Source organism: Helianthus annuus, chromosome 11, assembly GCF_002127325.2.
Source record: "Helianthus annuus cultivar XRQ/B chromosome 11, HanXRQr2.0-SUNRISE, whole genome shotgun sequence".
In the NCBI taxonomy this organism is placed as follows: Eukaryota; Viridiplantae; Streptophyta; class Magnoliopsida; order Asterales; family Asteraceae; genus Helianthus; species Helianthus annuus.
The window spans coordinates 6,221,384-6,243,806 of record NC_035443.2 but is presented as its reverse complement, the minus strand read 5'-3'; the positions used below and the strand labels follow the sequence as shown (position 1 = coordinate 6,243,806).

At 37.9% G+C, this 22,423-nt stretch overlaps 2 protein-coding genes across 3 annotated transcripts in view; both read left to right on the top strand.

Moving 5' to 3' along the window:
* LOC110889361 (probable inactive purple acid phosphatase 29) overlaps positions 1–8,436 on the top strand; it is a 34,933-nt gene extending 26,497 nt beyond the window's left edge. The window contains exons 1-2 of one of the 2 annotated variants that reach the window (XM_022136877.2): positions 5,167–5,278; positions 6,994–8,436. In XM_022136877.2, the coding sequence (XP_021992569.1) occupies positions 7,041–8,159 (1,119 nt within the window). In that variant the 5' untranslated portion in view covers positions 5,167–5,278; positions 6,994–7,040 and the 3' untranslated portion in view covers positions 8,160–8,436. Of the gene's footprint in view, positions 1–5,166; positions 5,279–6,993 lie in introns of those variants that run through there. The other variant, XM_035979511.1, reaches the window with a different exon arrangement.
* LOC110889360 (probable inactive purple acid phosphatase 29) overlaps positions 5,201–22,423 on the top strand; it is a 59,611-nt gene continuing 42,388 nt past the window's right edge. Inside the window, exon 1 of the mRNA XM_035979510.1 lies at positions 5,201–5,278. The gene's annotated coding sequence lies outside the window, so the exon portion shown is untranslated. The remainder of the gene's footprint in view (positions 5,279–22,423) is intronic.

The window sequence follows — 22,423 nt, the reverse complement described above, 5'->3', positions numbered from 1 at the left end:
GGCCCTTGGCCGTCCCCATACCGACTGGCCTAAGCCAGCGGATATGTTTAGGAAGAAATGAAATTACAAGTTTTCCATTTTGAAATCCTTTAATTACCACTTTGCCATTAGTGATTTCAATAATTCATTAACTGCCAATGCCACCGTCTCTTTTTTTCTTTGTGATTGGGCCGAATTATTGAAGATATGGGCAGCCACCTATGGAGTTAAATAATTAAAAAAAAAAATCCAAAGAGACATTATGTTGGTACATGATGAAGACATAGCCTAGTTGATCATTCACAACCTGCCATCATCCATCTTTATTTGTGTTGGGCCGAGTGCAAGCAATCCGTATGGGCTTGAGGTTTTGAAGAATGGCGTTAAACTTAAAATACAGAAGATCAAGAGAGGCGAATTGAAGAGTCGTAAGTGAAACAAGCTATTATTTGGTTTGTTTTACTTTGTGTTTTTCAAGCTTGATACTATGGATTATTTATTATTTGAGACTTGATTCTTTTTTCTGACTGTGATTCTTGGCTAGTTTGTTAACTGCCTAGATTGGATGAATCAGTTGTTAAAGTTTTGATTTTTATGGATGTTTAATTAATTATTATGGATTGTTTAAGGAAGTAGTCAACTTGGTTATTGGTTTGATGTATATGCATGCTTAGCTTTGTTTAATTGTCTTTTATTGCTTCGTATGATGAGTCTTGGTAGATGTCTTTCACATAATAGGTTCATGCTAGATTATAATATTGTTTTGTAATCTCTTGGATTAATTAGCCAATACACCTTAGAAGCGGTAATTAATAGTTAGATAAGTCTAAATGTTCAACTAATCTCAATAGCTGTGAGGTGCGAGGTTATTGTTAGGTCTAAGTCAGTAAATTGTTAGGTAGGGTCTTTGTGAGGAGTCTGAACTAGTTTCCCTATTGACCATTGTCTAACAAGTCAGATTGAGAATCCAAGTTCATACTAGGTTTATAGCCCGCGAGGGAGTAGATTGAATTAGGGTACTTTCATAAACCACTTTGATAGCCCCTGAGGGAGGCCAGACCAACCGGTGTCCATAACAACATTTAGAGTTCCATAGGTGTCTTCCTGAGAAGGGTCGGGGGTCCTGCTCGGTGTCTCAATAGGTTTAGCATAATAAGATCCCGGTTCCATAGTAACAAGCATCCTAATAAAAAAATAACTAGCACAATCCAGGATTCTAGTCTAGGTAGTCCTTCACCGTCATCTGAATTCGTCCTCAGTCTTAGTTCGTGTCTCCGTCCGCTTTAGTTAATTTTAATAAATTGCATTAGGTTATTAGAAAACTCCCCCTCAAAATATAGAAACAATTAAGTCGAGTCAGTCTTAGATAAGTTAGTCGAGTCTAGTAAACGTAACTAGAGAGTCTCGTGGGTTCGGTACTCGGATTTACTTAGGTTATACTGCATTGATTGGTACATTTGCCAGTTGTGTAGTCTAGGTTTTAGAGAATCTCAGTTTAGAGTGTCTAGTTTAGGGTTAAAATTAGTTAGTTTTTATAGACCACTTTCAGCACATCAGTAGATTGCCTCGTCAGTAGCGTTCTGGATATTGAAAAAGCTATAGAAGCGGCGGGAACGAGTGATGTGGCCTGAGGCGTCCTCGTCCTCTAAACAATGGAATTGGGCAATGTTCGAGAGAGTAGTCATCGCGTGAGAAGGGATTTGCCAGTTATAGGTATTGGTGAAAGCAGGCTTAGTGATAAGGGATCGGTCTCCTGTACAACGAGCGTTGGCGCGCTAGGGGAGCGTACGCCTCGGTGGTGGGTTAGTATCACTCATACCGAAAGAGAGAAAAAAAAGGAGGGGGTAAAAACAGAGAAAAATTATAGCTAAAAATTCAAAAATATCTAAACCTAGAGGTACACGCAGCAAATAGCAAACAAAGAACCTAAAGGCAAAATGAAATTCTAGAAAGCACGAAAAAGTGACGAATAAACGAGTCGGGTCGTTCCTAAAAAGTGCCTAGATTTAGTGTGAAGTCAAAACCAAAAGAAATTAGGTTTGGTGACTTAGATTTAGTGTTGGGCTATTTATAATTTGGCTAAATCCACTTGCAATTCCAATATTCGATAGGTTGATAATTATAAAAATATACACTTATATAAAATAAATTAAAATTATTTTAGCCGAACGGACCTTTACTCATGCTTGTTTCGTTTACAAACCAAACCGAGCCAATTGGCTCGTTTACAATTAAGCAGAAAATCAAACCAGCATTTTCCAAGCAAGTGACGAGCAACGGGCAAGCGACGAGCACTTTGCCCAGCAGCCCTAAATTAATTAGAATACAACTTCATGATCTGGGCTTTTGGTGATTTGTTAAAGTGTTTGTGGGCCTGGTATGCGGATCTCTAAACAGCAGCCCAAGTCAAACAAAGGTTGTAGATAGAGATGGGCATAAAACCCGGTTCCAACCCGATTCCAGTGGACCCGGCCCGGACCCGGTTCCGGTTCCTACCCGATGCTCAGAGGAACCGGTCCCAGGTTTAAAAAACCCGACGGGTACTACCCGGTTCCCATTTTTTCTAAAAAAAGTCAACCATACCCGGTTCCTATCCGTACCCGGTTTATACCCGTACCCGGTTCCTCCCCGTACCCGGTTCCTATGTATACCCGGTATGTTACCGTTGTAACCGATTCGTATATGGATATGACCGTTGTACCCCGTTCCTAGATATATGCTAACTCATTAAATGCAAATATGACCGTTGGAACCGGTTCCGTTATGACCGTTGGAACCGGTTATGCTATAAATATCACACTTTTTTTTTATTTTTTTTCACAACTCATCTTCTTCTTGTATCTATTTCTTCACCTTCTTTACATATTTCTAATGGCTTCCAAGAACTCTAAAAGCACAAACTCCCCATCCGTCAATAATGTTCCAAAAGGTTCAAATGCTCCATTTGTGGTGGGAACATTATCGCATAGCCGCAATATGGATGTTTGGTGCAATTGGGATTTAGTCGAGATGAGCGATGGTTCGCAAAAGGCTCAATGCAAGCATTGTGGCTCCTTGTTAGGCAAGGATTCTAATTCTACTTTAACGAAGCATGCGAAAAAGTATTGCAAAGCTCTCAAAGATTTGACACCCGGTCAAGTCCAACTTTCAAAAGATGGGAACATTTTCCGCTACAAACAAAAGATAACTCGGGATAGGATGGCGAAGTTGGTCATCAAAAAAGCCGACTTTTTGTACTACTTAAACGATTATATATGCGACTTTTTGTAGACTTGTAGTCAACGCATGGAATTGCTCGGTCAACAGTTGAAAAAGTGGGTCAACCCTCGCATGAATCTTCTTTTTCCCATTTTGTCGTGACATGCTACACATTTAATGTAACTTCCCCATAATTGCAATATTACCCATAATTGCAATATTAGTCCTCCGAGTTTTTTAGATATTTAATAACGACTTTCAGCCTTTTTGCAATAATAGTCCCTCAAAGTCTCGAACTTTAACCGGTTGAACCGGGTTGTTCCATCTGGTTCAACTGACTTAACTAATTACCCCTATAATTTCATAAAATACAACTTTATCCCAAAAAAATAATCTGAAATACATGATTCTACATTAAAAAATAATTTAACAATTAATCTATAATAAGTACTCCAAAAGAAAAAGTACTAAAAAGCTTTCTTATTTAAATTAAATGTGTACAATAGGTATAAGTTGTTACGTCAACAGAGTATATCAAATTTTTTGATTCTATAAACTGGTATAACTGGATTACCGAAGGTTTAAAACCCATGCCCTCTCCTCGTTTTACTGGACTTAAATGTACCATGGCCGTGTCCGATATCCGGTATTAGCGGCCGATTTATACCACTATTTAAAATATTGGGGAAAAGTCTCAACAAAGTTGTGCGCTAGATTCTTATACAAAATACATTCCCCGAATAGTCAGTGGCGGATCCAGGATTTGTTCTAGGGGGTTCCTTTTAGTATATTCTCACTGTTTTAAGGTTTCCACTAACTTTTTCCATTTTTTTCCAAACCAAGAGGGTTCCTGGGAACCCAGGAACCCCTTGGATCCGTCACTGCGAACAGTCATAGGATAATAGTATGGTTTCCCGCGTTTCGACTTTAAGAAGATTAGTCCACTCGGGGAGGTCTTGGGTTCATATACCAGGGGCGCAGCTTTGTGGGGGCCGGGGGACGTCTGACCCGCCGAACTTTTCGCTCAATAGTGCCTGGTATGTAGTTTTTGTATATATTTTTTTATGTATATACGTTTTCGACCATCCGGTCGGAAATCTCAAGCTTTGCCACTGGTTTATACCACAGACGAGGCGACGTGGAAATTTACCTTTAGAAAAATGGACGAGATTAATACGTGGTTTAGAATAAGAATGTTGGACGAAATAAACTTTTTGGTATGGATTTGGCAAGTTGCTTAAAAAGGAAACTTCCACTTCAGTCTTTGCCGGAAATAAAACGAAAAGACTAGCGTGTGAATCAAAATTGATATAGTGACTTTGAAGAAGAAAACAAGTTTCGGAAAATGACACACATGCCCCTAAAGTTTGGTAAAGTGTTCAAAGTAACAAAACATTATACTTAAATAATACTAAAAACATATTGTAATATCGTTATAACGACAATTCTGATCAAACAACATTAGTACCAGTATCTATACAATCAAAACCGGTACATATATTCGTTTTTTTATAGTTTTCAGAAAATGTAATATACGTGTCAACATCCTTTTTAGCATATCATGAATTTTATTCTTTTCATTTTCTCTTGCGTTTGCTATACCAAATGCCGATACCTTATCGTTACCGTAGTAAACACAATCAAACCGATACCAACAGAATTCTCGTCGCAACATACATAGTAATTTTTTTAAGATGATATTTAGTAATATGTAATGTATATACAAGACTCATATTACCTTTTTAGATGATATTTAGTAATATGTAATGTATATACAAGACTCATATTACCTATATATAATAAAATGGTTTCATTTTTAACCCATTATATTATAAACTATGCCAAATCTTGTCCATTATAATCCAACTCTTAGCATACACTAAAATCCCAAAATAGAAGATCTTGATAATATGGGGGGAGAAATGTTATACCATTATACATATGTATCGTAGATGTAAATTTCATCATTATAAAAAGCAACTCATTTCAGAAATACAAAGAAAACACAATTGTGTAACTATTACATTAACTGCCGGAGCTCTTACTCTCCGGCGTTCACCGATCACCATCTCCGCCGGAACCACCGTCTCTGTCTATTTAGGTACTCTTTCTCGTCTCCTATAGTTAGTGTTTTAAAAACCGATTTTAAAATGGATTGGGCTTAGAAATGTTTAACAAGTTGAACTGGGTTGACTAGTTACCTAGGGGTGTAAATGAGACGGGCCGAGCCTGACTAGGCTCGAGCTCGGCTCGTCAGGCTTTTATGAAGCTCGAGCTCGGCTTGGTTCGAGCCTACTTATTTGAGCTCGAGGCTCAAGCTCGGCTCGAGCTATTTTGAGTACAGCCTTAAACGAGCTAAAAGTTTGGCTCGAGCTCGCTTGAATATCGCTTAAACAAGACAAATTACCGGTAAAACCCGTAACCCACCCGTCCGTAGGCATGACGGTGAAATTACCGGTAAAACTCGTTTGGCTTAAGGATCCAACCAGGTTTCCTTGGGTGTCCTGTCATTTTCCAAATTAAAAATTGAAATAGAAATAATGAATTTGATGGCGTGAGTTCAATCAAATATTCACGCTTTTAAATTTAAAAAAAAAGTACTAAATATTGACAAAATCGGAGGAAGCATTGCTTGATGAAATCCGAGCCTTAAGTCAAGGAAATTGGGTCTTACAGCTCGTCGAGACCTTTTCGTCGGCTTGACCCCATAACTACAATCGTAACCCAAGCACGACTAGGCTCGAGCTCAGCTCGTCATGTTTTTTGAAGCTCGAGCTAGACTCACGAGAAAAACCCAAAGCTCGAGCTCGGCTCAAGCTATTTTGAGAACAACCTCAAACAAGCTAAAAGCTCGGCTCGAGCTCACTTCAATATCACTTAAACAAGCCAAAGCTCGGCTCGCCAATGTTATCATCATTATTATTATATGTGAAAGTGTATTGTACATTTTTGCCTTAACGTACGGCGTATGCAATCAGTGGCAAAGCTTGAAAATTTTCACCGGGGGGTTGGAGTCACCGAAAAAATTCTATATACGTAAATTTCTTTTTTTTTAAATACCAGGGGGTCGAAAACGTATATACCTAAAAAATTTTATACGAAACGTACATACATAACACTATTGAGCGAAAAGTTCGGGGGTCCCCCCTTGAAAGCTACGCCCCTGTATGCAATGTCAAATTCGCAAATTATAACAAAAGGTCGCACGCTGTAAAATCAGAAGATCGCATGTTAAAAAAAATCGCATGTTATAAAAAAAATAAAAATCGCATGTTACTCAAAATACCAAACTCGCATGTTATAAACATTTTTTTGCATGTTGATACTGAATCTCGTACACTTTGTACGTTAAGGCAATTTGTACAATAACCGGCCTCATTATTATGTTATATATATAAAAAAAACTAAAATTTTGTCTGGGCTCGTTTAGGCTCGCGAGCCTAAATGAGCTTTGTATTTCAGGCCCAAGCTTGGGCTCGATAACTAGATGAGCTCTATTTCAGGCTTGAACTCGGGCTCAGGCTCGTTAAGGCTCCGCTCATTCGAGCTTTTAACCGAGCCGATCACAAGTAGCTCTCGAGCCTCTGGGCTGGTTTACACCCCTACCGATTTCCCCTTGTCTAACTGATACCTTTTAAAGGTATCATTTTCTAGAATTGTTAGCTTTTTTTTGCTGTGGATTGTGCTTATTGGCTTTTTTTCTGAGTCAGTTTACTGTTAGAGCTTTGATTTGCTTGTATAACATTGTTTTCAATCCACTCCAACTGGACATGATTTGTTTTGATTTATTCACATCATTTTTTTTTTTTTTTGTAGAATTTATCATCATCCAGGAGTAAAAGAAAGTCCAGTTTTGTTCAACTATGGGGAGATTACCGATGATCATCGTCGTTTTCATCTGCTCCTTGTCGCTCCTTATTTCGGTTAACGCTAGTGATGGCACACGACAGTTGCGGTTCGATAAAAACAAGGGCGAGTTCAAGATTCTGCAAGTAGCGGACATGCACTACGCTAATGGAAAGAAAACAAAATGCAGGGATGTGTTGCCTGAACAAGTCGCCCATTGTTCCGACCTTAACACCACTTATTTCATCGAACGAATGATCCAAGCTGAAAAACCCGACCTCATTGTTTTCACTGGAGACAACATCTACGGAACTGATACAACCGATCCAGTCGCTTCCATGAACGCTGCTTTTGCCCCTGCGGTATCCTCAAACATCCCTTGGGCGGCCGTGTTAGGAAATCACGATCAAGAATCCACATTGTCGAGAGAAGGCCTCATGAAACATATCGTCGGAATGAACCACACCTTATCGCAGTTAAACCCTTTTGGCGTTGATGTTATCGATGGTTTCGGAAATTACAATCTTGAAGTACATGGAACCGAAGGGTCAAGTTCCGGGAACGAATCGATTCTCAACTTGTACTTTCTCGATAGTGGTGACTACTCTACGGTTCCCGCTATCCCTGGCTACGGATGGATTAAACCGTCGCAACAGTTTTGGTTTCAACAAACGTCGATGAAGCTTCAGAGAAAGTCGAAAGCTCCGGGACTTGCTTACTTCCACATCCCATTGCCTGAGTATTCAAGCTTTGACTCGTCAAACTATACGGGCGTTAAACTAGAACCTGGGAATCCCCCGATTAGCTCTGCTTCAGTTAACTCCGGTTTCTTCACGACGCTGGTAGGAGCTGGGGATGTGAAGGCGGTTTTCGTGGGTCATGATCATATCAATGATTTTTGTGGGGAGCTGACAGGAGTTTATCTATGTTATGCTGGTGGATTCGGGTACCATGCTTATGGGAAGGCTGGATGGTCAAGAAGGTCAAGGGTTGTTGTCGCGTCGTTAGAGAAAAAGTCGAATGGTAGTTGGGGAGCGGTTGAGTTCATCAAAACGTATAAACGCCTTGACGATGGAAACCTAACTGTGATTGATAATCAGGTACTTTGGACTAAGACTCTATCTATGAAATGGTAGAAAGAAAGAAAAAAGTGTTGTTTCAATCATCCCAAAAGTCTAATGAATACTTGTACCAACCATAAATCCCACATACTAGGAGAAAATGGACACTTGTATTCGGTTCTATGAATTGTTTTCGTGTATTGGTGTGAGTTACTATATCGAAATTTCGGCCATCAGTTATTGTACAGAGAATCCGAAGGCCGAGACTTGGTATTGGTATATTGTATATTTAAAGTCTTGTGTTGTTTTGCATCTTAATATAAAAGTTTAATGAAGGAGTTGGGTTGAATGATAATGCATTGTGTTGTGAAATCAGTTTATGTATTCCACCTAAAGATAATCTTTAGCATCTTTCTAGCATAAACCTATCGAATACATGAGACGGCTTGGAAAAGACGAATGCGATGAGTACCTTTCTTGTTATTTCAGGACCTATTCCATGCATCTTATAAGTCATTGTATATATGTTTTGATAAAAACTAAGTTTAAATGGTGACAAATAAGATATGCTTTTTGTCTGAATTTGTGTTTTATGGTACTTGTACTTGATCAAATTTTTATTTTATTTTTCATATTGAATTAGTATGTCAAATATGCTTACAAGAACTATATTATTCTTACAATAATCTGATCTTTTGAAACAAAAAAGATTTAGGAGGCTATATGCTTAGAAATATACCTTGGACAACTTTTGAACCAAGTACTTATATGATTAACCTTTTGTTTCACTCAGAGATAAAAGATAACCTGAATCACTACCTTCATAAATATGTGAGTCCATAGCCAATTCTAACCCATGCACATACACATGTTTTTCAATCAAATTTTGGTGTTCTTTTATATGTTAAATGCAACACGTATCTAGCATTACGAATGTAAGGAAGTCGAGGCAAGGAAAAGCCTGATGGAACTGGAGAGACTCAAAGCTATGGATGTTAGACAAAAGTCTCGGGTGAAGTGGGCAGTTGACAGCAACGAAAACACAACTTTTTTCCATACGGTAGTTAAGCTAAATCAGTCGACTAACATGATTGCAGGTATAACAACCCTCGAAAAGGCCCATAACAATTCATAATCGAGACACCGAACACGTCCAACGAAAACCAGCACGAAAAACTAAGAAACTCCGATTTAGGTCTCGTCGTGCTATGCGACGGGGATAGGATTGTGTGGTCCCGTGACGCGACGACTCTTTGACCATCAGCAGACACGTAGCACCACGTGGCATGCCTACGTGGTGACTCATGCCACCAAAGTGCCCTATCCTAACACCTTCGCGCTACGCGACGAGGTTGTTCCTCAGCTATAAATTGGACGAGCACTGGACATTCACACTCGCTCAATCTCTTTTCTTTCTCTCTCGTAATACTGCCATTATACCCAAAGCCCTAAAACTCTGCTCCATAATCAGCGTGCTAACTCGGATCACTGGTACGATATCCTGTCCGATCGATCTGAAACCAAATCAACGGATGTTTAAGTGCTGCCTGAATAAGGCTATACTTTGTCATCTACGTTGTGGTTTTGATCTTGTGTTTATCATTAAAGTTGAATTGGGTTAATACACTAATACGTGTTGAAATTGTGTGCTTAATTAGGAACCCAGGATTTAGACCAGAAGGCTATTACTGAAACCCTAAATCAGCAAAGTGAGTCATTCTCTTTTAGCAAAATGCATTTCAAAACCCTAAATATTTTCTAGTTGTATTTACAGTGATTAAGTCTTTGTATTCTGAAATTATAGCCAGCATATGGGGTTTTGTATACATTACTTGATAAGCTTTACCATTGGACAACGGGTTAGTCAATAGTAATATGACCACAGTCACCGAAATGGGCGAGTGACAAGTACTGTCGGTAATTGAAAGATATAAACAAATGTAAAAACTCACAGGTATTTTTCGCTGATAAAATGTTTTTAAACACGTTTCAGGTAATTTACTGTGGGCACTCAAGCTTAAATAAGTGGTTATGTAAACCTGAATAAAACGTGTTTTATAATCAAGGGTTTATCCCGGTGAAAATCCTTTATGTAAATATGGGTTTCATCCCACGTTTCATGAAATGAAAACTACGGTGTTTTGAAAACTCTGATATTTTCCCTGACACCCGGTCCTAATAAATTTCCGCTGCGATAAATTCAATAAACACCGGTACCACTTGTATCTGCTCACGGCTCCCGCCCAGGGTAGGGTCGGGGGCCGTGAAAGCAGGGCTGATGTTTGACGACATTTGGATTACGGATCCAGTTGTTCTTAAAGATAAGACTGTGGATTTTTTTATTCACAAATTCCCTGAGCCTATTCAGCAAAGGCCGGTTTTGGATGGTACCTTGCTCCCGGGTCTTTCTCAATCCGAAGGGGGATGAGTTGGTTTTTCCGTTTTCGTTGTTAGAAATCGAGAGGGCAGTGTGGGATTGCACGGGTGATCGGGTGCCAGGGGCCTGATGGGTTTAATTTTACTTTTATAAAGAGATTTTGGCCGTGCTTGAAGATGGATTTTTTCAGGATGTTTTCTGAATTTCATGAAAGGGGGTCGATCTCCGACGGGTGTTTGTCATCGTTTATTGCGCTTATTCCAATAATCAAAGACCCGCTCCAGATATCAGATTTTAGGCCGATAAGCCTTGTGGGGTGCATTAACAAAGCCATCTCAAAGGTCTTGGTCAACCGCCTTAAAAGTGTGATTGAGGGCTTGGTATCGGACGAACAAATGGCTTTTCTCTCAAGCAAAAATATTTTAGACGGGCCTCTTATCGTGAACAAAACACTAGCTTGGATGCGTAAGACGAAACGGAAAGATATGTTGTTTAAAGTCGATTGAGAAAAGGCCTACGATTCACTTTGTTGGAGTTTTTTGCTTTCGATTTTGGACCAAATGCACTTTCCTAGCAAATGGGTAAAATGGATTTCAAAAATCTTATCCATGGGTCGTTCCTCGGCTTTACTTAACGGCTCGCCTATGGGAGAGTTCATATGCACCCGGGGTCTTAGGCAATGTGACCCTATTTCACCGTATCTTTTTATTCTTGCCATGGAGAGTTTGACTTGTATGATGAAGAGAGCATGCTCGAATGGGATTTTTGATGGCATAAAGTGTCCCCAAAATGGCTCGTTGTTGTCCCGTTTACTTTTAGCCGATGACGTGTTATTTTTAGGGGATTGGTCTTCTAGGAATGCTCTTATGATTAAGCACATTCTTAGGTGCTTCTATATAGTTTCTGGCTTAAAAATTAATATAGGGAAGTGTAGTGTGTTCGGCATTGGGGTTGGAGACGCGGTGGTCTCGACTATGGCCTCGACGTTGGGGTGTAAAGCCGGGAAGTTCCCTTTTATCCACCTTGGGATTCTGGTTGGTGGTAATATGAATTTGATCAAAAGTTTCAGAACCGGTTGTCGCTTTAGAAGGCTCGCCAACTCTCGGTTGGGGGCGGCTTACCTTGCTAAAGTTAGTTTTGAAGCCCGCCTGACTTATTATTTTTCATTGTATCGGTGAAGAAACAGTGATCAGAATGACCGGAATCAATCAGATCAAGGGTTGGTTCTACATAAAAAGGTTAATTTCCTCACTGATTCAGGGGTTCAACTGAGCTCCTTCTCTGGTGATCGCTGCAAAACAGAAAGCCATTAGACTCACCACGGGGAGAATGGGGGTTCTCTCCGTGACCACCCTCCGGCGTGAGAATAAGTACAGTGATCTTGATGAAGAAGAAGAAGAAGAAGTAGTAAGAGTGAAGTGAAAGTAACTTGTGAGATCATACCTACAATGCTTTATTTATAACTAGTTTTTGGCGGGAAACTGGTGCGAGGAGAGAGTAACGGAAAGTGCTTTCCGTTTGGTGGTTATCTTTCCTTCTGTTAACCTTTACACACGGATCGTGGGTCTTTGATCAACGGCTGGGGAAATGCCATGTGGAAAGTGATTTCGGGTAGATCCTTCTCCAAGTTAGTGCCATCATCGTGATTCAGATGAGTCTTCAGGATTGTACCACGTCATCTTTCAGTTGTAACCGAATGGTTGTGCACGATGAGCATTTAAAGCTTCTAGAAGATCTACAGCTGTGAAACCGTTATGCCCTTGCCACGTGTCTATCTTGTTGTAACAGAAAAGATGCTTTTGTTTAAGTCTTGATTTCCGTCGCGCGGAGAAGTTTAGGATTTAATCTTCAAGTCTAACGGTTCCCTTGCACGAGCCCGAGCAAGGGTGTTATCTGACTGTTTATTTCTCCCTTCTTCCGGCGCATGTTTATCGAAGACTGTTTCTTTCCATACCTTGTTTGGAACCACTGCGCAGCCGCGCATGATCTCATTAAAGATGTTCTGGAAATGAGATTGTGATATGGTCTTCTACGCAAGGTTTTGGGGACCATACTTCGTTATTTGAACTGTTTCTTCCCAAATCCTGTTTAGGACCACTGCGCGGCTGCGCAGAGTCTTTATTCAAAATGTTTTGGGATAAGGTTGTGGTATTGTCCTATGCGCCTGCGCAAGGTTTTTGGGACCATACCCCTTCAATCGGGATCCGGTTAAAGTTGTAAAGATGCCTGAGAGGCTTCGAAGGTCTTTATTTTGGGGTGGTTGTGAGGAAAAGGACAAGATGAGTTGATTAGCTTGGAAAAAAGTTATGAGGCTGTTTGATCAAGGTGGCGTGGCTATCAGGTCGCTTGCCGATGCAAACGTCGCTATGCTCGCAAAGTGGTGGTGGCGTTTTAAGACGGAACAAGGGGCGCTATGGAGAAAAGTCGTGTAGCGATACATAGTGGAACTCGGTCTTGGGATTTTATCCCAAGGAAATTATCAATTGCTGGAAACTGGAAGCAAATCGTGAACATTGACGATGATCTTTCTAAATTGAACATTTGTTTATCAAACTATATTATCGGATCGGTGGGTAATGGGTTATCTGTTATGTTTTGGTTTGATGTTTGGGTCGGGTCTCAACCACTCTAAATATCTTTTCCAAACCTGTTTGCTCTTGAAAAATATAAGGGTTGCGATGTCCATGCACTACTACAAAAAGAGCCATTTGCTGTGAAATTTTGCTATGGAAAAAAATGGTGGCAAATTTTGCTACGAGTTAGCTACGGATTAGCTACGAACACATTTTGCTACGAATTAGCTACTGATTAGCTACGAACTTCCGTCGCAAATGAATTTCGTAGCAAAACTCATAGCAAATCCGTAGCAAAATTGACAAAATTAATATAAACCATATAATGTAGCAAAAGCGGTAGCAAAATCCATAGCAAAACCATGAAAATAACTATTTAGAAACAAACTAAAAAAGTAAAATAAAATCTGTAGCAAAATCGATAGCAAAATTGTGAAAATAAATATAATAAAAAAACTTAGTAAAATTGGTAGCAAAGTCCTTAGCTAAAACATAAAAATAAATATTTAAAAACTAACTAACTGAGGTTTAAAAAAAACGGTAGCAAAATCGGTAAGTAAATATAGTCAGTAGAGAAATTGGTAGCAAAATCTAGAAAAATTCTTAAAAACTAACGTAGCAAAATCTGTAGCAAATCCATAAAAAATTCATTGCAAAATAAGAAAAAAGAAAGTATTCAAAAAATAATTTACTAATAATCATCGCAACATCCATAGTAAAATACGTTGCGAAAACAAAAAAAAAATTAAAATTAATTAATAATAGTGGTAGCAAAATCCATAGCAAAACTAACAAAATAAATATTCAAAAAACAATAAAAAAGACGCGTAAGAAAATCCATAAGCAAAAATGAACAAAAGAAATATTAAAAAATAATTAATAATATATATAATAGAAAAATCAAAAGCAAAAATATTAGTTGCTTAAAAATAGTTAAAAAATCAATTTTACACGGACTTTATGTAAAAATAAATACATTTAATATAGATATCTCATACAAATAATACGTACTAAATTAAGCATAGGGATGAGCAAATGGTGCTAGGTACCGGTACCGAATATAATTGGTACCGACTTTTGACGTTTTTGGTACCGGTTTGGTACGGTACTGGTATTTATCGGTTTTACCACTCAGATACCAATACCGTACCAGGTATTTTTGGTACCGGTGCCCATTCTTGGAATTTTCAGTACCAGTTGACATCGAACTCATCCCTAGTTAAACATATTAGATCATTCTGGTAATTGATTTCTATAACGTTTTCATATTATTTGCACTCATTTTATAAATATACAAAATCCATGGAGGGGAATAGTGCCAGGTAGCTGCCTGACACTTCTCCATTGACCCGAACAAATTATGATTTTACCCCAGCTTAGAATTACGATTTGGACACCAGTTAATATATAAAATCCATGGAGGGGAATAGTCAGGCTTGCCTGCCTGGCACTTCCTCGTTGGCCCGAACAAATTGCGATTTTACCCCAGCTTAGAATTACGATTTGCCCCCCAGTTCAAAATTCCAACCTTACCATCGTTGAAGATTTTGACAAATTACGATTATACCCCAATCAAATTTACGATTTTGCCCCCAGTTCAAAATTATAATGTTGCCACCGTTGTAGCTTTTGACAAATTATGATTATACGAATGTTTTAAAATCCGGTTTTTATACCGTACCGGATTTGGCTTAAAAACGGTTTAACCGAGTGTATCGGGCGGTTCAACCGGGTGTATCAGGCGGTTTAACCGGTTTTACCATATGGTTCAATCGGTACAACTGGCCGGTTTGATCCGGTTTTTAAAACATTGGATTATACCCCAGTTGAACTGTAACACCCCGAAAACGGGTTTGGTAATCAAACCCCGTTAATACTAAAAGACGGGTAAAATACCGTTAGTGGTAAAAATTAACCCGGTAAATATTAGGACTCAAATAAATAAACCTAACATTAATTAAAAAGGGGAGTAAATACTTTGAGAAAACAAAGTATATAAAAAGGCCAAATTAACGGGACTTAAAACATAACGGGTTATAACTTCCCGAACCCGTTAGAGTAACTAGGAGTAACTAACCTAGTTAGTAGCATGAGATTAAGTAACTAATGATGAGATATAGCTTCATTTGATCAAAATAAAACATGAGGGACTAAAATGGACAAGGGGGAAACTTGTTTTATTAAAACAAAAAAAAAATAATACACACACACACACATTGTGTGCGTGTTCTGATCGACCAGAAGGTTCTCCAAGAACCAAAAACCCTAGTTTCAGAAAATCAACCAAATTGAAGGCCAAATCGGGCTCGAATCAAAGGCATGAATACATACAAATGATCACCAAGTCAAGGGGATCAAGAGGTATGTAAAATTATGTTGTTACATGAAGTTGTAAAAATTGAATGAACATCACTATATGCGATTTTGGTGTAAATCGTAGAAATTAGAACTGAATTAGTGATGTATACATGTTTAGTAGCAAAACCCTAAGTGAAATCATGCATAACATGATAGGAATTGAATGATTGAATGAATTCTCACACTAGGCTAAGTGGGTATTAGTCATAAGATGGATTTGATAATATGATTATGATTAGAATCATCATGCATGTTAAGTAATCATGAAATACTTAAACAATTTGCAAGTTTGAGTATTTGATTATAAGTGATAGTGGTTGAATTTTGATGTTAATCTTGGTAAAAATGACTAGTTATGAACTAGTTAGCAAATGTGTAGAATTATGCCCATTAGGTGTTTGTTAAAATGCCTAAATGAGAAGTAAAGTGCTGAAATTCAAGTGAAACGCGTAATTGGCAAGCTTGACTAATTACATGAGATATGGGATAAAACGGGTTCTAATCATAATGTTGATTTGCCTTAATCGTGCATAATATATGAATAACGATAGTTAACTTTGAGAAAGTTAAACTAACCAATAATGAAGTCGAATGGTAGATTCGACATAAAAATTTGTAAGATGGAATAGTCGTAGCTAATAATGACTAAACTAACCGTCTTACGAATTATGATGATAGTTTGACTCTTGACAAGCTAGATGAAGGCTTGGGAGGAAGCGGGTCAAATGGAGCAAGTACGAAAAGAAAACGTTGCTTGGATACAAGGTAAGTATGGCTTACACTAGTCATATATTTTAAAATGTTCTTTTGTCGTATGAATTACGAATAAGACAAATGGAAATTTGAGACATGGTGTTCCGGCGTGTAGTTATACGGAACAAGATAACCAATAAGGGTGAAATTATAAATTGGTCACTTGTTGACAATAATTGTTGGTTTTGAAAGATACGTATTTCGTAAGCCTTAATAGGCCAAAAAGTATTAAGAGGTGATTTATAATTAAAACGACCGTACGGTGTACACCGGAGCGAGTCTTGTAGACGGTAGATGAGATGGCAATAAGCTTCATCTCGCCAATATAATCGGTCATTTAGACCAAACGGATCAAAAAGTGAAAATTATCACTTTTTGACAATATCGACTAATGCTTTGTTGAGTTGTATAATTAGAGAAATAATTATCGAGTGGATATTTACATCGCTATTACTTAGCGGCTATTGAGGCAAGGTATTAAATGGGTGACTATAATGATCCGAGCCAGGTACGCATAATAGGATAACTCTCATTTAAACGTAAGGTTTAATGAGAGTTAATCGTAGTCTAACATAGATTTTTGGTTACTTAAATAGGTAAACCGAATGTTACAAACGATGGTCATTACGTTTGAAAGGTCTATTGACCTTTCAAATAAAATCATAGTTGAAAAGGGGGCTTATGGGTCAAACATGTTACAGTAATCTCTTATCGTTAATGAAGGGCCAAGATGGACCAAAACGCCCTTATAAGTTAAACTTAGCAAACAACCTTTAAAGGTTGCTTGGAAACGAGTTTTATGATTAGTTAGATACTTAGAATAAGTATAGAAGCTGAAAGAAGTAATACATTAGTCAAATGGCACTATTTGAGTTTTGCCGTAAAATAATGATTCAATAGGTAAAAATTTGGTTTTCATAGATCACCACATTATATCCACCATAAATACAGTTGTGGTGGGAGATTATAGGATAAGAAATGTGGTGAAGGAATGCTATAAGCAATAGAAGTGATTTTAGGCTCGAAAGTGCTTAAATACCGTAACGGGTCAAAACAATCCTTGAAGTATAAACGGGTTTAAGATCATACCTAAACTTGTGAATTAAACCTAATATGATAGACAACATTGAAATTATAAGGTTCATGTGAAATCGGGATCAAACAATCATGTTGTTTGATAAAATCACGAACGGGTCAAAATTCGGTGAAAAGGGGTAATAAGCCGAAGACTTAAAAGTCTTAAATTTTGTTAATCCGGATGTTGGATTTTAACTCCACATGATGGGGGTTCAAATTACAATCACATGGGAAGAAACGGTGGGTCAAACGGATAAGCGTATTGAAAGATACGAAAGTTTTCGTGTCAAATAACGGCAAAAATGGAAAGGTGGAATGCAGGGGCCACCGTAACTTACGGTGCCACCGTAAGTTACGGTGGAGCTAAAACTTTACGGTAGAACACCCCTGATTTACGGTAGGGGGAAATTGACATTCAGGGGCCACCGTAACCTACGATGACCACCGTAAGTTACGGTGGAGGCCAGAATTCAATTGTTTGTTTGTGGATCAAGATAACAATGTTGTATTTTCCTAATTTCCTTATCACATTGGTTATTTAATTATCAAAACTGACTTTTAAGTTGGTTTTGATCACAGGTGAATGTCGTTAGTCCCGGATGAAGATCAAGCATCGAGCAAGAACTGAACACACGTTAAACGAAGCTTCTGCAATGTTATTTCGTCGTTATTCTATAACGGCGAATTAAAATCACATTATGTTGCATCACTTTAAATTGTAAAAGTTTTTAGCAAGCCCGTATTTTCAGTATAATTGTAACTATAATTACATGGTTTTGAGATTTAATTATACGATAAACGTTAGATAATAACAAGGGTGTTACAAGTTGGTAATCAGAGCTCATGGTTAAAGAGTAAGGTGTGTTCGGTTCGAGGCTTGATCGCAAATCCGGTAAGTACATGTATGTTAATAGCTTAGCATGCTAAAGTGTTGTAAACAACACATAGGGCTATCGTGTGATACACGTTACCCCAATTAAAATGATTAATATGGTTGACGAAAATACGCGCGTTGACGCGTTTAGTAGAAAAAGCCTTGTATTATAATACAGGTGATTATTGAAGTTGATATTATTAACTCTTGTAAATGTTTCAGTTGAAGGACACTCGCATCTAAAGATAGCGGGAGTCTAACAAATTGCGGACTTGACGGAGGCTCGGTCCAAAGTACGACAAGTAGAACATGCTCACCAAGGACCTAAATCGCGTAACGATCGCGAACAAGGCTAATGGCAAGAGAAGCCTGTCAGGGCAAGCATTACCAGGTGCACACTTTAAATTTAATTGCACAAATAGTAATATGCAACAAATACGTAGAGATTGAAAGTTGCGTATGTAGATTGAAAACTTGGAAAAACCCGAATAGAAAACCTATCCGGGATATTGTTTCCAAGAGAAACAAATAGAGGCATTACTTACATGGGGTGTAATGTGAAAATTTTAAAAAAGGTCATGTATACCAGGTGTTGATCGCTTACTCTGGCCAAGTAAGTGGTGAGTATGTGGTACCATGAACTTTTTATGATGCACACGCTTACACCCGATGTAGTAAGGACGGGGTGAGTGGGACAAATTAAAAAGTACCCAAATTAATCAGATAAGCAAAATATTTGATCATAATGTAAACGCACAGCCGAGTGACGGAAGCGTATTATATTAGTATAATGAGCCCGAGAGAAGGGACAAAGAAACATGTAAAATGATGTAGACATGTATTGGGAGGGGGTGTACTTACACTCGAACCCGAAGAATATAAACATGTAAACAAGGAAACATGTAAAATGATGTAGACATGTATTGGGAGGGGGTGTACTTACACTCGAACCCGAAGAATATAAACATGTAGACATGGAAACATGTAAAATGATGTAGACATATATTGGGAGGGGGTGTACTTACACTCGAACCCGAAGAATATAAACATGTAGAATGATCAAGATATGCATTGGGAGGGGGGTGTACTTACACTCGAACCCGAAGAATATAAACATGTAGAATGATCAAGATATGCACTGGGAGGGGGTGTACTTACACTCGAACCTGGAAAATGCGAATATGTCTCTAAATGGGTTGTTTTTGTAAAACGCCAAACTCGAGGACAAAATCGGAATATAAAGATTAAGCGAGATCTTAATGCATACCGGGAGGGTTGCAATAACAACGACTTCGGTAAAACACCCAGTTGATGGGTAGGAATTAAACACATGCGTAGACCGAGAAACGGGAACTCGGATGGAAAGTTAAAGGACTCGGGTTTTAGAGTCATAACTAAAAGATGACAAGATAATGTAAATAGAGTTGTGAACAAATTATGTTCAACTATTTTAAAGTTGAACGGGTCGAATATAATATCATGCCGGACGGCATGAGTAAACACAAGCGGGACAATAGTAACATTAAAAGCAAAAGAATAATGAGCCCGGTAATGGGACATAATCAAATACGAATGTATGTAAACTGGATAATTGTGAGCATAAGATAAACTGACGCATAAATGACGTGAGAAGTCATAAAGTCGGAAAATGTGTCCGAAAAGAAACGAATGTAGCCTTGGACTACGGTCAAGGTCAAAGATAATATCAAGACGAAAATAAATGATGTTAAACAAAAACACGGTGCCTTGACACCAAACATGAAATTTTAAGAATTGTCATGAGCAAGGAATGATCTACGGGATCAATATAACCTTTGGGGTTATAAACAATGGAAAGGTCTATGAGGATAAAACGACCCACGGGTCATGATTAGAAAGAAATAAATTACAAGGACTTCGCCCTAAAAAGATGAAAGTCCAATCAAAATGGCCCATAAGGCTAAGTGATAAAACATACGGGTTAATTAGACAAAGCAAGAGGGTCAGTTGAGAATCCTCGCACAGAATAAAGACTGTAAAAAATAAATTTTGGACTGTCAATATCCCGATATGGATAATTGACAAGGAATAAAGAGAAGACGCTAAACTAAAACTTTGGTTTTGGTAAGAAATAACGTTTTTACAAATATCAACTCTGAGAGACGTATAAATAGTAAACATGAAAGATATAAGTCTTGACACTGGCAGGTGCAAGACGATGTATTCGAAAAGTGATAATTCTGAAAATAGAAAGTTGATGTAAAATTTGGCATGACGTGACATGATCACGGTCAAGAAGTGTAATGTGAAGTATAATCACATTCGAGCCGAGTGGCGAATATTGAGCCGAGTGATGAATATTGCTAAGTTAATTAAACTAGTGGAAATAACGAGATTACATTATTTCAAGTTGCATTATGTTGTATAAGATATGTAGATGATTAGTAACCAAAAAGATATTATCATACTTTTCTGGTAATACTAACAATTGGTTAGAATATGAGCAATGCTCAATTGATTATCGAGAGCAAATGCATGGAGTTAAACTCGATAAATTATGTAAGAAAAGGTTTCGAGGACGAAACCTCTTTAAGGGGGGTAGACTTGTAACACCCTGAAAACGGGTTTGGTAATAAAACCCCGTTAATACTAAAAGACGGGTAAAATACCGTTAGTGGTAAAAATTAACCCGGTAAATATTAGGACTCAAATAAATAAACCTAACATTAATTAAAAAGGGGAGTAAATACTTTGAGAAAACAAAGTATATAAAAAGGCCAAATTAACGGGACTTAAAACATAACGGGCTATAACTTCCCGAACCCGTTAGAGTAACTAGGAGTAACTAACCTAGTTAGTAGCATGAGATTAAGTAACTAATGATGAGATATAGCTTCATTTGATCAAAATAAAACATGAGGGACTAAAATGGACAAGGGGGAAACTTGTTTTATTAAAACAAAAAAAATAATACACACACATTGTGTGCGTGTTCTGATCGACCAGAAGGTTCTCCAAGAACCAAAAACCCTAGTTTCACAAAATCAACCAAATTGAATTACGAATAAGATAAATGGAAATTTGAGACATGGTGTTCCGGCGTGTAGTTATACGGAACAAGATAACCAATAAGGGTGAAATTATAAATTGGTCACTTGTTGACAATAATTGTTGGTTTTGAAAGATACGTATTTCGTAAGCCTTAATAGGCCAAAAAGTATTAAGAGGCGATTTATAATTAAAACGACCGTACGGTGTACACCGGAGCGAGTCGTGTAGACGGTAGACGAGATGGCAATAAGCTTCATCTCGCCAATATAATCGGTCATTTAGACAAAACGGATCAAAAAGTGAAAATTATCACTTTTTGACAATATCGACTAATGCTTTGTTGAGTTGTATAATTACAGAAATAATTATCGAGTGGATATTTACATCGCTATTACTTAGCGGCTATTGAGGCAAGGTATTAAATGGGTGAATATAATGATCCGAGCCAGGTACGCATAATAGGATAACTCTCATTTAAACGTAAGGTTTAATGAGAGTTAATCGTAGTCTAACATAGATTTTTGGTTACTTAAATAGGTAAACCGAATGTTACAAACGATGGTCATTACGTTTGAAAGGCCTATTGACCTTTCAAATAAAATCATAGTTGAAAAGGGGGCTTATGGGTCAAACATGTTACAGTAATCTCTTATCATTAATGAAGGGCCAAGATGCACCAAAACGCCCTTATAAGTTAAACTTAGCAAACAACCTTTAAAGGTTGCTTGGAAACGAGTTTTATGATTAGTTAGATACTTAGAATAAGTATAGAAGCTGAAAGAAGTAATACATTAGTCAAATGGCACTATTTGAGTTTTGCCGTAAAATAATGATTCAATAGGTAAAAATTTGGTTTTCATAGATCACCACATTATATCCACCATAAATACAGTTGTGGTGGGAGATTATAGGATAAGAAATGTGGTGAAGGAATGCTAGAAGCAATAGAAGTGATTTTAGGCTCGAAAGTGCTTAAATACCATAACGGGTCAAAACAATCCTTGAAGTATAAACGGGTTTAAGATCATACCTAAACTTGTGAATTAAACCTAATATGATAGACAACATTGAAATTATAAGGTTCATGTGAAATCAGGATCAAACAATCATGTTGTTTGATAAAATCACGAACGGGTCAAAATTCGGTGAAAAGGGGTAATAAGCCGAAGACTTGAAAGTCTTAAATTTTGTTAATCCGGATGTTGGATTTTAACTCCACATGATGGGGGTTCAAATTACAATCACATGGGAAGAAACGGTGGGTCAAACGGATAAGCGTATTGAAAGATACGAAAGT